The sequence below is a fragment of the Hipposideros armiger genome, unplaced genomic scaffold (genome assembly GCF_001890085.2).
Source record: "Hipposideros armiger isolate ML-2016 unplaced genomic scaffold, ASM189008v1 scaffold_178, whole genome shotgun sequence".
Taxonomy (NCBI): Eukaryota; Metazoa; Chordata; class Mammalia; order Chiroptera; family Hipposideridae; genus Hipposideros; species Hipposideros armiger.
The window spans coordinates 2283170-2295247 of NW_017731528.1; the positions used below are offsets into that span (position 1 = coordinate 2283170).

Consider the following 12078-nt stretch of genomic DNA (forward strand, 5'->3'; position numbering starts at 1 on the left):
AGGTAAGGACATTGAAATTGAATCATTTTGTGCTGTCAGTCTGTGGAGTTTTATGGTGGTAGAGACAGGAGCCACCAGGTACAATGAGACACCTGAGTTATAGACAGACTTCCATGATCACTGGAAATATTCTGCCTGTTCTCACGGCTAAAGAGAATTAGGGGTTTGCTAAAAAGAATACAACATATCAGAGAAACCTCAGCAAGGTAAGCAAACAGCAACTCTAAAAGAAGTAAAGATCATTAACATACTTTTACTTACTAGAGCCATTTAGCTTATGTATTTGCATAGACTTTTAAAAATGGGGAGAAATCACCATAAAACACTCCTAACAGAAATGTACCTTTTTACTATAATCCTGTGTGTGTGTATGTGTGTGTGTGTGTGTGTGTGTGTGTGAGAGAGAGAGAGAGAGAGACAGAGAGAGAGACAGAGAGAGAGAGACAGAAAGAGAGAGAGAACATGAATCAGAGGTGCCTAGGGAGGGAGAAAGGCTAAGAAATGACAGGGTCATCAGCCAACAAGAATGAAAAGTACCTATAATGCACTGAGTTCCCCAAAGTGTTCTTAATCCTTTGATCATTCTACAGGTGAACGGAAAAAATGGGATTATCAGCTGGATTAGGGGAGGGCTTCAGGGGCTATGTGCAAATCACTTTCTCAACTCTCATTTTCCCTCTTTTTCATCTGTAAAATGTGGATAACTCTGCAAGAGTTACTGGAAAGAATGGAGATAATAAGCAGAGTGGTCACATGGCCTCCTTGGCCCAGGGCAGTCCCAGTTCATGCCTAGTGTCCGAGCACAATTATTAACTTGCACTTTCAAAAGTGGCCCAGTTTGGACAAATAATGTCATGGTTGCCCTATGTATAAATTCTCAGGCATATCATTTGACACAGAGTGGCCCCTCAGCTGCTGTCATTCTAGGATTATTCATGTATTTTAACAAAAAACAAACAAACAAACAAACAAACAAAAACCCGAGACAAACAAACAAAGCCCCTCCAATATGTCTCCATCACCAGCTCAGGGCAGACCCTGTGAAGCGGCTGCTTAGGTGGGTTCTCGTTCTCACGGGGTTGTAACAGCCACAGCAGCAGTACCACGGCCCTGGGAATACTGGGGTAGCTGAGCACCAGGACAGTGCGGGCTGCTTCTTACCTCCAGAGAACTGAGATGAGTGCTGCTCTGCTGGGTTTAGGCACTTAGTTAAACCTCTTTAGTTTTCTATTTCTCTAAACCAACTCCACAAAGAGCTAAAATGAACATCTTCAGGTTTCCTTAAGCCTTTCTCGTAGTGTCTCTGCGGTACACGGGTGACATATAAACAGGGACCATAACTATTGCTTGGCAGCCAATTGGAGGTGTTTTCAATCCTGGCCTGCACAGGGTTTGTCCTCCGAGCTAACCCTACACCAACCAGCATTTCTAGGCTGGACAGAGATAGTGTCCTTACCACCACAACTTAACTATGTTGTGTCTGAAAAACGCCACACCTGATTGTGCAAATCGATGCATGTTTATCTGACAACATTAGACATTTTACAAGGCACACCAGTTTCTTCCAAAACAAGCAAAGAGCTTGTCCCATCCCCCAGGCAGTTTGTCTATGAAATTCTCGTTATCTGAAAGAGTTAACAGTCATTGGGAAGTTTCCCTCCGCGGGGGGAGGAGATTTGCCAAATGTTGCAGGAAGGATGCACGCTATCCTGGAAAGATGGAGACGTTGAATGGATCTGACCGCACCTTCGCTCACTGAGCCCTGTGTTTGCACATCGTGGGGTGGATGTAAACACAAGGAAATCCAGTCGGGTTTTTCAGGAAATTTTGGGAAATTTCAGACAGTGGGAGAACTCATACACCAGCTCTGCACAACAGTATACCCAGCTCTGCACACTGATAGCTCTGCACACCGATACACATCAGCTCTGCACACCGACACCTGCTGTGCACACAGATATACCCCACTCTGCACACCAATACACACCAAGTCCTCCTTTCCCAGGAAATGTCTTGGAGCCCTCTGCTCTGAACTTCTTGTACAGCAAACCTGAGAGGCCCAGGTTACTTTCTGACACTGAGAACATCCCCAGGCTACCCCATGCTGCTAGAAGGTACGTTCTTAGGGAAGGTTGGAATATTCTAATAGTAGCTGAGGTGGAAAAGGGAGCCAAGTTAAAAGGAAAATCTAGGGAAAAAAGGCCCAAAGTAAGCAACGAATTCCGTCATACGAGTATATACATGCGGTTCCCTTTGCCGGGGTGTGGGAAGAGATGATTGGGTACAGAATGACCCCCGAGAATGTCAGTGCTGAGGGAAAATGTGGTCTAAGTCTGCTTTTCAGTGGGTCAGAAGAGAGGGGAGCGCCGAGCTCCACTGATAACACGGCAACATTTATGGAGCATTTACAACGTGCTGGAAAGTATGCTCAGCGCTTTACCTCTTAATGCCACATTCACTCCTGTGCTGCGCTCATTAGTTCTGCCTCTGGCTTACAGATGAGAACATGGAGGCAGAGAGTGGTTAATGGCCTGTCCGAGGTCACATAGGAGCAGGCGCTGCGGGTCTGAACGGAGGCATTTGGGTCCTGTGACATGTGCTCTGGGTGAGGGCATGTCTGATTGGGGCTGATATGTGGGGGCAGGGACTGAGGAGCAAGAGAGTGAGCTGCAGAGGGGTGAGCAGGACAACACAGCAGAGAGGGTCCTGCGCGGGGGAGTCACGGGCACTCAGGTGTCTTGGGCAGAAGCCTCTCCAGGCTGCTCCATAGCAGGCGGACCATTAGGTGCCCACTGGCACATTCCAGGTCAGAGTGGATGCCCAGGGCAGCGGCTGGGAGAACCACTGAACGGCAGGGGAGGCCTGGACAAGGCCGGGGAAGGAGCAACAGTGCAGGTGTCCAAGGGCTGAGGAAAGCCTCTGCAGCTAGGGTGCCAAAGGACATTTTACTCCCAGACCTCGAGGCCACATGAAATCCCAACTCTAGTACAGCGAAGGGGCGCCTGATAGAGGCGTGCCAGTGAAGGCTGGCGTGCCAGTGAAGGCTGGCGTGTCCAAATGAACAGGGAAGCAAAGGCTAACACATCTTACCTGGCAATGCGTGATTTAATTGGCCTGTTAATTCTTCAGAGGAGACACACATGTATAATTATCGTTTTTCCCCATGTATAAGATGCTCCCATGTATAAGATGCACCTTAATTTTGGGGCCCGAAATTTGAAAAAAAAATGTATTACATAAAGTTATTGAACTCAAGTTTTATTCATCATAAAATTCATACAACTCCTCATCACTGTCAAAACTCCCAACCATTAGCTTGTCCTCATCTGTATCTGATGACGAATCACTGTCTTCATATATTGCCTTGTCCTCAGTGAGAAATGCAAGTAAAAAAATCTACAACCACTGTATAAGACGCACCCAGTTTTTAGACCCCAAATTTTTCGAAAAAGGGTGTGTCTTATACATGGGGAAATACAGTACATTTTCCTCGTGATGTGCGATTTAAAAACAAACAAATGGAAACTTTAACCTGGAAATGCTCATGGAATCATCCTCCCTCTTACTACCACCTAGAAGAGCAGCCTGACATAGTTATAGTTTATTGTATTGTTTTTAACTGTTGCACTTTTATAAATAAGCACTACTATGTAATTGAGGGGCCTGGTTCTCCATTCAGGCGTGTGGGTGGGCATCCCTGCCTCTCAAACCTGTGATGCTGGGCCAGCCAGTGACCTTCCAGTGGGTACCCTCCCAGCCAGGGTACCCTCAGTAGCTTAAAGCCCTAAGGCTTCTGTTTTTTCCATTGTCTTCCATACAAATTTCTTTCTCTCTTTGCTATTGAAACATGTAAAGCTGAGAGCTGTGCTAGACTGACTATAAGCAGGTCGGTGTTGCAACAAGCTTCAAGAAGACTAAGCACAAAGTATATTTCCTCTTCCTCTTTCAAGAACAGGATTGAAAAACACTCTGACCCCCACAGGAATGCTCGAGAACCACCAAGTTCACTCTTCTGCAGTAAAGAAATTAAGAAATTAATATTGAAGGCGAGTACCGTGTCCTATTCATCTTGGTAGCCCTATAATCTGGCACATAGTAGGTGTTAAATAAATATTTGCTGAATGCATTGAAAGAATTCAAAATTGTGTCCCAGATAGTCTCCAAGTAGAAATGAACAGTCATTTTGAACCATTTCCTGACGTGAGTGGGGAAAGGTTAGGAAGGCTGGAAGAACATATACCTTGTTTAGACTAATCAGAAAATAGACAAGGGGAGAACAATTTTAAAATAATTCTCACTGGCCTCAGCACTGTCATGGCGTAATTTTCTATCAAATGAGATAATGACAAAAACAGATGGCAGAAAAAAATCTGGCCTTGGAGTCCTCCAAATGATGACTGAAGACCACACGCTGATGTCGGACTCACAGGAAGCCTTTCCAGTTACCGGAACACTGTTTCATAAAGAGCCCTGTACATCAAATTTATTTCATTAATCAGAAGGTGGGAGACAAAGGAAGAGGCGTCCCGGAGTGTGAAGGATTGTGCACACGGTGAGTCCCAGATGAATGAGTTGTGGTACAGCCAATAAAGGGATGCTGTGTGGGTGAGCACTGCTTCCCACTTGTAGAAAACAGCTCCCCGAGCCCCACAGTGCATTCAGTGGTGCAAAAGGACCTGGGAAAATGGTTTCTGGGGGATATTACCAAGAGATGCAGTTCCCTGAGTATCTGGAGGCTCAGGGTGCTTTGGCTGTTTTCTCAGTGCAATGACGGCCAGGTTCTCTTGCCCAGGTTTTGTTTACAGGAGAACAATCTTGGCCACAGGTCATCTGTGGAGGCGATAATTATTCACAGCTCTGCGCACAGGTAGGTTAATTAGTATGCACCTGATACAACATCACATTTTTTTCTTGGGAAATTTTTTTTAAATTTCCAACAACGAAGGATCTGTAATACCTGCCGGCCGTTTAGCCGGAGCAAGTACAAAGGCTGTTGTTGAAATAGAGAAGACTTTGTTTTTAAACTGTTCCAAAAATACAAGGCATCACTGATCCCATGAGGCCTCATTTTAATGTGATCCCAGATCTATGGAGCCTTAGAGCTTGTCCTTCTGAAACATATTATTGCTAAAATCTTTAAGTAGGTCAGAGACGGAACTTCAGTGGCCAGAACGTTCTGATATCCTAATAACTGATGAGGGTCAGGACCTTGCTTGTTTACGTTTCCGAAAAGCATGTTATTTGGACTACAGCAAACATCAGGATTTTTAAAAATTCCTATATTAAATAATGTTCTGAACACCATCCACAGGGACGAGGGACAGATCAAATAAATGTGCAAATGCCTCTGTGTACAAAAGAGATGAGTCTTAGGTTCTGGGCCATTGAGCATTTTTCTTTATAGACAATACACTAATAAAACAATTAGGAGGTGCTCTGAAGCCCTGCCACACCCCTCTGATTAAGCCACAGTTCATAGAGTATTTAGATAAAGCCTGAACACATCTAATAAATGCCGAGGCAGGAAACGCAGCCCCAGCGCCCCATCCCTGCACTCTGCCACAGTTGGAAGGGCCATGTCACTTGAACATTTAATGGAACAAAACCTACTGCAATTGCACTGCAGCCTCTGCACTTAAGGAAAGCTAGTTCAGTCACTGACATTTTGATTTTCATGGCAGATGGAAGCAAAAAAAAAAAAACTTCCTTGGCTCACAAGCATAGGCGTCCAGTTGAGATGTTATTTCTCAAACCTTACACAACACCCAGCAAACAAACACACACACACAAGGTTATTTTCTATTACTCACTATTACTCCAGGATTTCAGTAAATATTTGATGCTGATCTCAAAGAAGCCGGAGTCCTGCTGGCTGGCCATGTCGCCTGCATACAAAGAAGCTCCGGGGGGGGGGGGGGGGACGGACTGGGAGCCGCAGAAGGCGCAGGTACCGGCCCAGAGAGGTGCCTGTCACAGGTTAGTGATGTCAGCAGGGGTCAGAGCGCCCAGGAAAGCTCTGCAGAGCTGCCTCCGTGCCGGCCGGAGTCCTCATTTGAGGGACACGGAGGAGCAGGACAGAGATGCTCGGTGCCCCGCCTCCTCCGGGTCCAGGGCTGCCTTCTTATTTGCTGGGCGCCGATCTCCTTGCAGCCCACAGAGGCGGCGGCTGCTGCTTTCATTTCTGAGCTGCCATAACCAGAAACGCCTGCTGCCGCCGCCCACAGGCTCTGCTCCAGCCAGGTATGGTCCCAAGGAAGTCCCCACCTGCACCGTGATCCTTTTCCCCTGGGAGGGCGTGTCCTTGGCCCGCCTCCCCGACCACAGCACACAGCCGCGGGTCGCCCCCGGCCCTGCCCAGGCCGCCGCAGGGCGAGGGCTGGGCTGGGAGCGTCGCCCCTGCCCCTGCCCACAGCCTCAACCTGAGCCTCCAGTCCCTGGGCCCCGACTGGGCTGCAGGCGGAATTTCCCAGCTGGTGCGGGTCCTCGGTGCACAGACGCTCCCAGGGAGCGTTTCCCCTTGTGTCTGTCCCCACACACACAGCTGCAGGGTACCGCAGGGAGCCAAGCTGCACTCCGGGTCTGGCTGCACTGATGTTTTTTTAAAAGCCCCATCCGCCAGCGCCAGCCTCTTGCAGTAGGAAAGCTGACAACAGGGCACTGGCCTGGGATTTTTCTCCCCCTTCTTTCAGGGGCAGGGGAATGCACACCCTGTGTGGCTCCCTACCAGAAATGCTGTCATTTTGATGGGCACACCAGCCCCGATGTGGGTTGCCAAAGGGGCCTGTACCAACTGCTCTGTGGGCTCGTTTACTGGACGTCAGGTTCCACAGTGGATCTGATTCCCAAACCTTTCATTTCTAAGAAGCACCAAGCCCAGTAAAGCTTATTTTATTTGTACTGAAAGGACAAGAAGCCAAAGCATTAGGTTCCTTGCTGCACAATGGCTTTTCTCTTCATGAAATCTTGATATCGGGTGTCCTGATTTCGGTTTCCCTTTGTTTCTCATTATCATTTAGCTTTACGATGGAATTAAAGAAGAGTATTTTAATTATGACAGGCTATGTTTGCGTAGGTGGGGCCTGGCCAACCATCTCTTCAACCACAGAACCCTTTACCCTCATTTATCATGAATGTTTTCCAAAGGGATTAATAAACCATGTTAATAATTATTTAACATAAAAATTATTGAGGAAATCAATACACACATAGGAATTCTTAGGCTAATAGTTCATTTGAGAAATGGAGGGGGAAAAGAATATACTTTTAAGACTAAGAATTTAAAACATTTGACACTAAAGAGAAGTTTTTTAAGACTGTGTCCTGAAATGCCCTAAGACGCTATCAATGTAACAAGCTTTTCCAAGTCCTCACATGAACACAAAAGGCGAGTGCGCACCCCAGGATTTCCAAGTCCATTCGCAGCACTTTAGTCTCCAACATCACTCATCAGGTTGGGTTCTTTCAACAATTAATACCCATGCCTACATTTCTGGTGCCCCCACCACCACCTCCCTCATTCCCACTGTTGATAGCAGTAGGTGACCAGGGGGCTGATGGCACCTTGGAACTGATGAACACAAAGCCTCCTGAGACAGACTCCAGCTGCACTAACTATGAGACCCAGGGCAAGCTATGAACCTCACTAAGCATTCGTTTCCTCATCTGTGAAATGGGGTAAAGGTGATACCGACCTCATGTGGTTGTTGGGAAGGTTAAGTGACATTATGAATGAGTGGCTAGCCTAGTGTCTTGCATATAGTAAACAATGGAATGTGACCTATCTTGATTTTTTATTATGAACCCTTAGGGACTCCTGAATAGAACTTGAACATTTAAGTTAAATACATCCCTGCACTATTTATGTGACCAGATAGGTCTATGACTTTTGAACCCCAATGGTAACTATTGGGGATTAGCAAGTTGGAGTCATTTAAAAACAGCTGCAGCAAGCAAACATGCTATAAATTATTGATATGTATACAGAGATTCTCTGTTGACTTTATAGAAGAGACCTTAACTGACTTCTAAAAGTTTTCAATCCTATTATAAACATACTAATTTGCTGAGAATGCTCTGTTACATATATCTCAAGAGGAAACTATCATAAAAATTTAAATGCTATTTAGAAAAGAGTGTTTTTAGTGGCATCTGGTTTTCCTTGGGAAGAGGGAAATCAGCAACTAAGAGCCCAGTTTCTGTCTGTTAGACCCTGAGATCCTGTCCAGTGTGTTCTCCCCCCACTCCCCTCATTTGAGTGCCTTTAAAGAGAGCATATATTGTAAAAGAGCAGAAAAGGCCTTTTGTTTCTTTGAAAGGTCTGCAAATCAAACAGAATGACACCTGCTGCCAGCTGGGATAAAACATTTATTCTTTGTCTCTTCTCTCTCTGAGGGGGGAGGGGGATATAAAAAATGCAGTGAGAATAGGCACCTGCACAGAGGTACTTAAAATACAGTAAAATCGGAATTTGTCCCTGGCTTGCCATGTGACTTCAGTTGTCATTAAGATTACCTAAAACTATTTCAGCTTTCATATCTGTAAAAATGAGGGTCCCTTCCTTAACAATCTGAGAACATACAATGACTCTTTAAGTAAGGAATTGGGCACAGATATTAGGGGCCCAGAGAAGGTATCAGTAATACAGGAAAAGTAGGAGGCCTCAGGAAATGGAATCAGAGTGGAAAAAGTCAGAAAGTGACCTCAGACAAGTGGTAACAATGAATGACACCATCTACATTTACTGAACCTTAATATTGTGCTAAAAATACATATTTTATCACATCCAAACCTATGAAGTACTATTAATAGCCCTACTTTACAGATGGGAAAACTGGGGCTTAAAGAGGCATAAAGTAAGGTCAACATCAAAGAGCTGGTGAAATTTAGGTGTAGCAGAATTTAGATATAAAATTTAGAACCTGAGTAATTTATTCTAACCTTTTTCTTTTTTTTAAAAAAAAATCACAAGCAAGGGGAGAATCATCATTACCAACTTCCGTAGGAAAAGTTAAGGAAGAGATGCTAAGGCCCTATTTACCACCGAGTACTTTAGGCCCTAGAGGTTCTCCAGGACTCTAGTTGAACCTTGAACAAGACAGGGGTTGGGGATGCTGACCCCCTCTGCAGTCAAACATCCACATGTAACTTTTGACTCCCCCCAAACTACTAACAGCCTACTGTTGTCCAGAAGCCTTACTGATAAAAAGTCAACACATATTTTGTTTGTTATATGCCTTATATACTGTATTTTTACAATAAAGTAAGCTAGAGAAAAGAAAATGTTATGAAGAAAACCATAAGGTTCGTCTGCAAGTTTTTTCAAATTGGTACAAATCTACAAAAAAATATCCAATATACTTATTTTTAAAAATCTGCATATAAGTGGCCCGAGCAGTTCAAACCCACCTTGTTCAAGGGTCGGCTATACTCACTGTCCAGTATTGACCTGGGGTAGGAATTGCCCCTGGGCACATTGTTCAACCCAAAGGAAACTAGAGAAAAATGCCATTCTTTTTTCCGTTAATTTGATTCATTGTACAGGTCTGTGGAGGATACCTGGGAGGCGGGTGGGTGACTGAGGGTGGAAATCCAATCTGACCTCCACTCTCCAAGCTGCAAAGGGACAGACCTGGGCTGTGCCCACCCTGGTGTGGGGCCACAGCTGCCCAATACTCCACCCACAGGAAGGGAGGCCTGTGTGGTCAGGATACCCTATGGGCTGGTGCAGGGTTTCAGGAAGGCAGTGCCAACTGGTCACCTACTTCCAGGCTGATGAGTGGCAGCGGGATGAGAGTGGGAAAGGGTGCATGGACTGTAGTTTACAATCCCTGGCTTCCCCCTGTCTGGCCTTGCTTCCAGTTATAACCTACGGTCTCTCTCTCCTTCCACAAGAGCTGGGTCTTACTCAGTGGTGTTTCCCCGCCAGCATCTAGGGCACAGTAAGTCCTCCTGCAGAAGGCATATGTGGAGTGAGCTAGTGAATGGACAGGCTTGTTGTGAACACCTAGTGATGTCATTTGAGTGTAGAAATAAATGGGCAACTGAAGTGCAATCAGTTTGTGTTTTAATCCATATTTAATTTTCCCTTTCATAGCATTTTTGAGAGTTATTTTTTGAGAGTAAAATGTGTGGTATTCAAAAAAAAAATCATGAAAACAAAGCTCAGCAAATACTCTGGCTGCTTGCCAGAAGCAAGAGCCATTACCTAATGATTTTAAAGCCTCTGACTGATCTGATTGGGTTAGGATTAGAACCCACCCCCTTTCCCTGTGGATGGCTGCACGTGGGCACACACATGTTATTAGTGTCACAGACGCACCCTGAGGAAACAAAAGAAAATCACGTAATGTAAGAAAAAAATTGCTTCATCAATTTTTTGATCTGCAGTTTCAAACTCCAAATAGGCATTAAATATACTATGTTCCTACTATTTGGGCCCATTGTTCCAAGTCAAATTAAGCATCGCCTGGATTGAGCTAGAGAGTCAGCAGCTGAGATCAATAGTGACAATTATGGAAAAGGGCTTTGTTTTTCTGTAAGCGGTAGAATAAGAGGCTTTTAGAGGTACCCTAAAGAACCAATTGTGGAGCAAGTCACACACTTCTCTTCTGATGTATTTTAGATGCATGATTTGGGCTGATCTATCCGTGCTAAGAAGTATTCGAGAAAAACATGCAGTGATGCCACCCTACGTTCATTTCGTAAACATAATATGCAGTCATCATTCCCTTGAAATAAATCCAACCCACATAGACAAATCTTCACAAAAATAGATTCTGTGAGTTTTGAAAACATTTACTCCATGACTCTCTAGTACAAATAATTTTTTCAAGTGAATGAAAGTACGATGAAATTTTTTGAATGTAACAGAAACATAGCTTGTCGTTGCACAGAGTAGACCACACAAGGAAAATCGTGTCTCCTGAAATTGTTTTCCTCACAAAAGAACAGCAGAACCGTCTCTAGAAGTGGCACCTAGATGTCACTAATATGAACGAGGCTGAGGGCGTGGGTGATCTCAGGTCCCCACCCAACCTCATCGTTAGCTGGTGAATGAAAATTGGGCCTCTCCCCCGACACTGCTCCATACAACCGAATGGCGACTTGAAGAGCAAATCTTCAAAGGGTATGAATTAGAAGAGGCGCAACGTGCTACACCAAGTCAGGTCCCTGCTCTGTCATAGGAGCTGTGCGGTTGGCAAAGCTGTTGAACGTCTCACAGCCTCAGTTTCCTGGTCTGTGCAATCGTGCTTAATGCACAGGTGTGTTACGAGGATTAAGGCAGCACAGGCAGGTGACAACTGCTCAGTAGCAGATCTACAGCCAGCACTGAGCCAGTACACTGCACCCCATTAACTCCACGGTCAGGTGAGGGAAGGGGAGAGAGCGCCCTGCTCGCCACAGAGGGCCACACCTCCAGCCACCTCTGCTGGCTACCAGGGTAACGCCCAAGTGTGCACTGGTAAACCTACATATGTGCACGTACAAAAAAGTATGATTTAATATTTTAGGGCTTCTAATGTTTGGTGCCCAGGGTAAAGCTGAGGGAGGTTCTGATTAGTTTTGTATCAGCTCAAAATGTACCTAATTTTCTCTTCTCAGTAACCTGTCAAGGTGGGGGTCTATATACTCTCTGGATATTATTAATCTACAGCCCAAACTGGCAGATATCGTGGTTCACACATTTTGCACATGCAAATATGAAGTTTGACCTCAATTTTTGCAGAGTAAATGCAAGGCACATGTAATGTCTAATATTGTATTTACAGACGTGTGTGTAAAGAGAAAATGTGACCTTTACCATGAAAGTACTCAACAGGACCGACAACTTTACTACCCTATTTTCAAATACTACCAGCAGGCTGACAAGTTACACTGAGATACCGACATGTCCAGTATAACTAGCTACAAGAGTGGCCAACAATTAATGCATGACTATAAAATACTAAGTCCTTTCTGAAGAAGGAAAAAAATAACACTTGCTTTGCACATCATTATTTGCCCAAAAAAATGCACACATAACACCTAACAGGATTAAAAACAATTATATTTCTGTTAATCATCATCCTTTCCCAAACA

General features: G+C 44.9%; 1 protein-coding gene across 8 annotated transcripts in view; it reads right to left on the minus strand.

Annotated features, from left to right (window-relative positions):
* Positions 1–12078, minus strand: part of FRY (FRY microtubule binding protein) — a 456767-nt gene that overhangs the window by 254417 nt on the left and 190272 nt on the right. Inside the window, exon 1 of one of the 8 annotated variants that reach the window (XM_019652356.1) lies at positions 5811–6406. The exons of 6 other annotated variants lie outside the window; for them this stretch is intronic. In XM_019652356.1, coding sequence (XP_019507901.1) covers positions 5811–5880 — 70 coding nt within the window. In that variant the 5' untranslated portion in view covers positions 5881–6406. Of the gene's footprint in view, positions 1–5810; positions 6407–12078 lie in introns of those variants that run through there. One more of the 8 variants, XM_019652354.1, reaches the window with a different exon arrangement.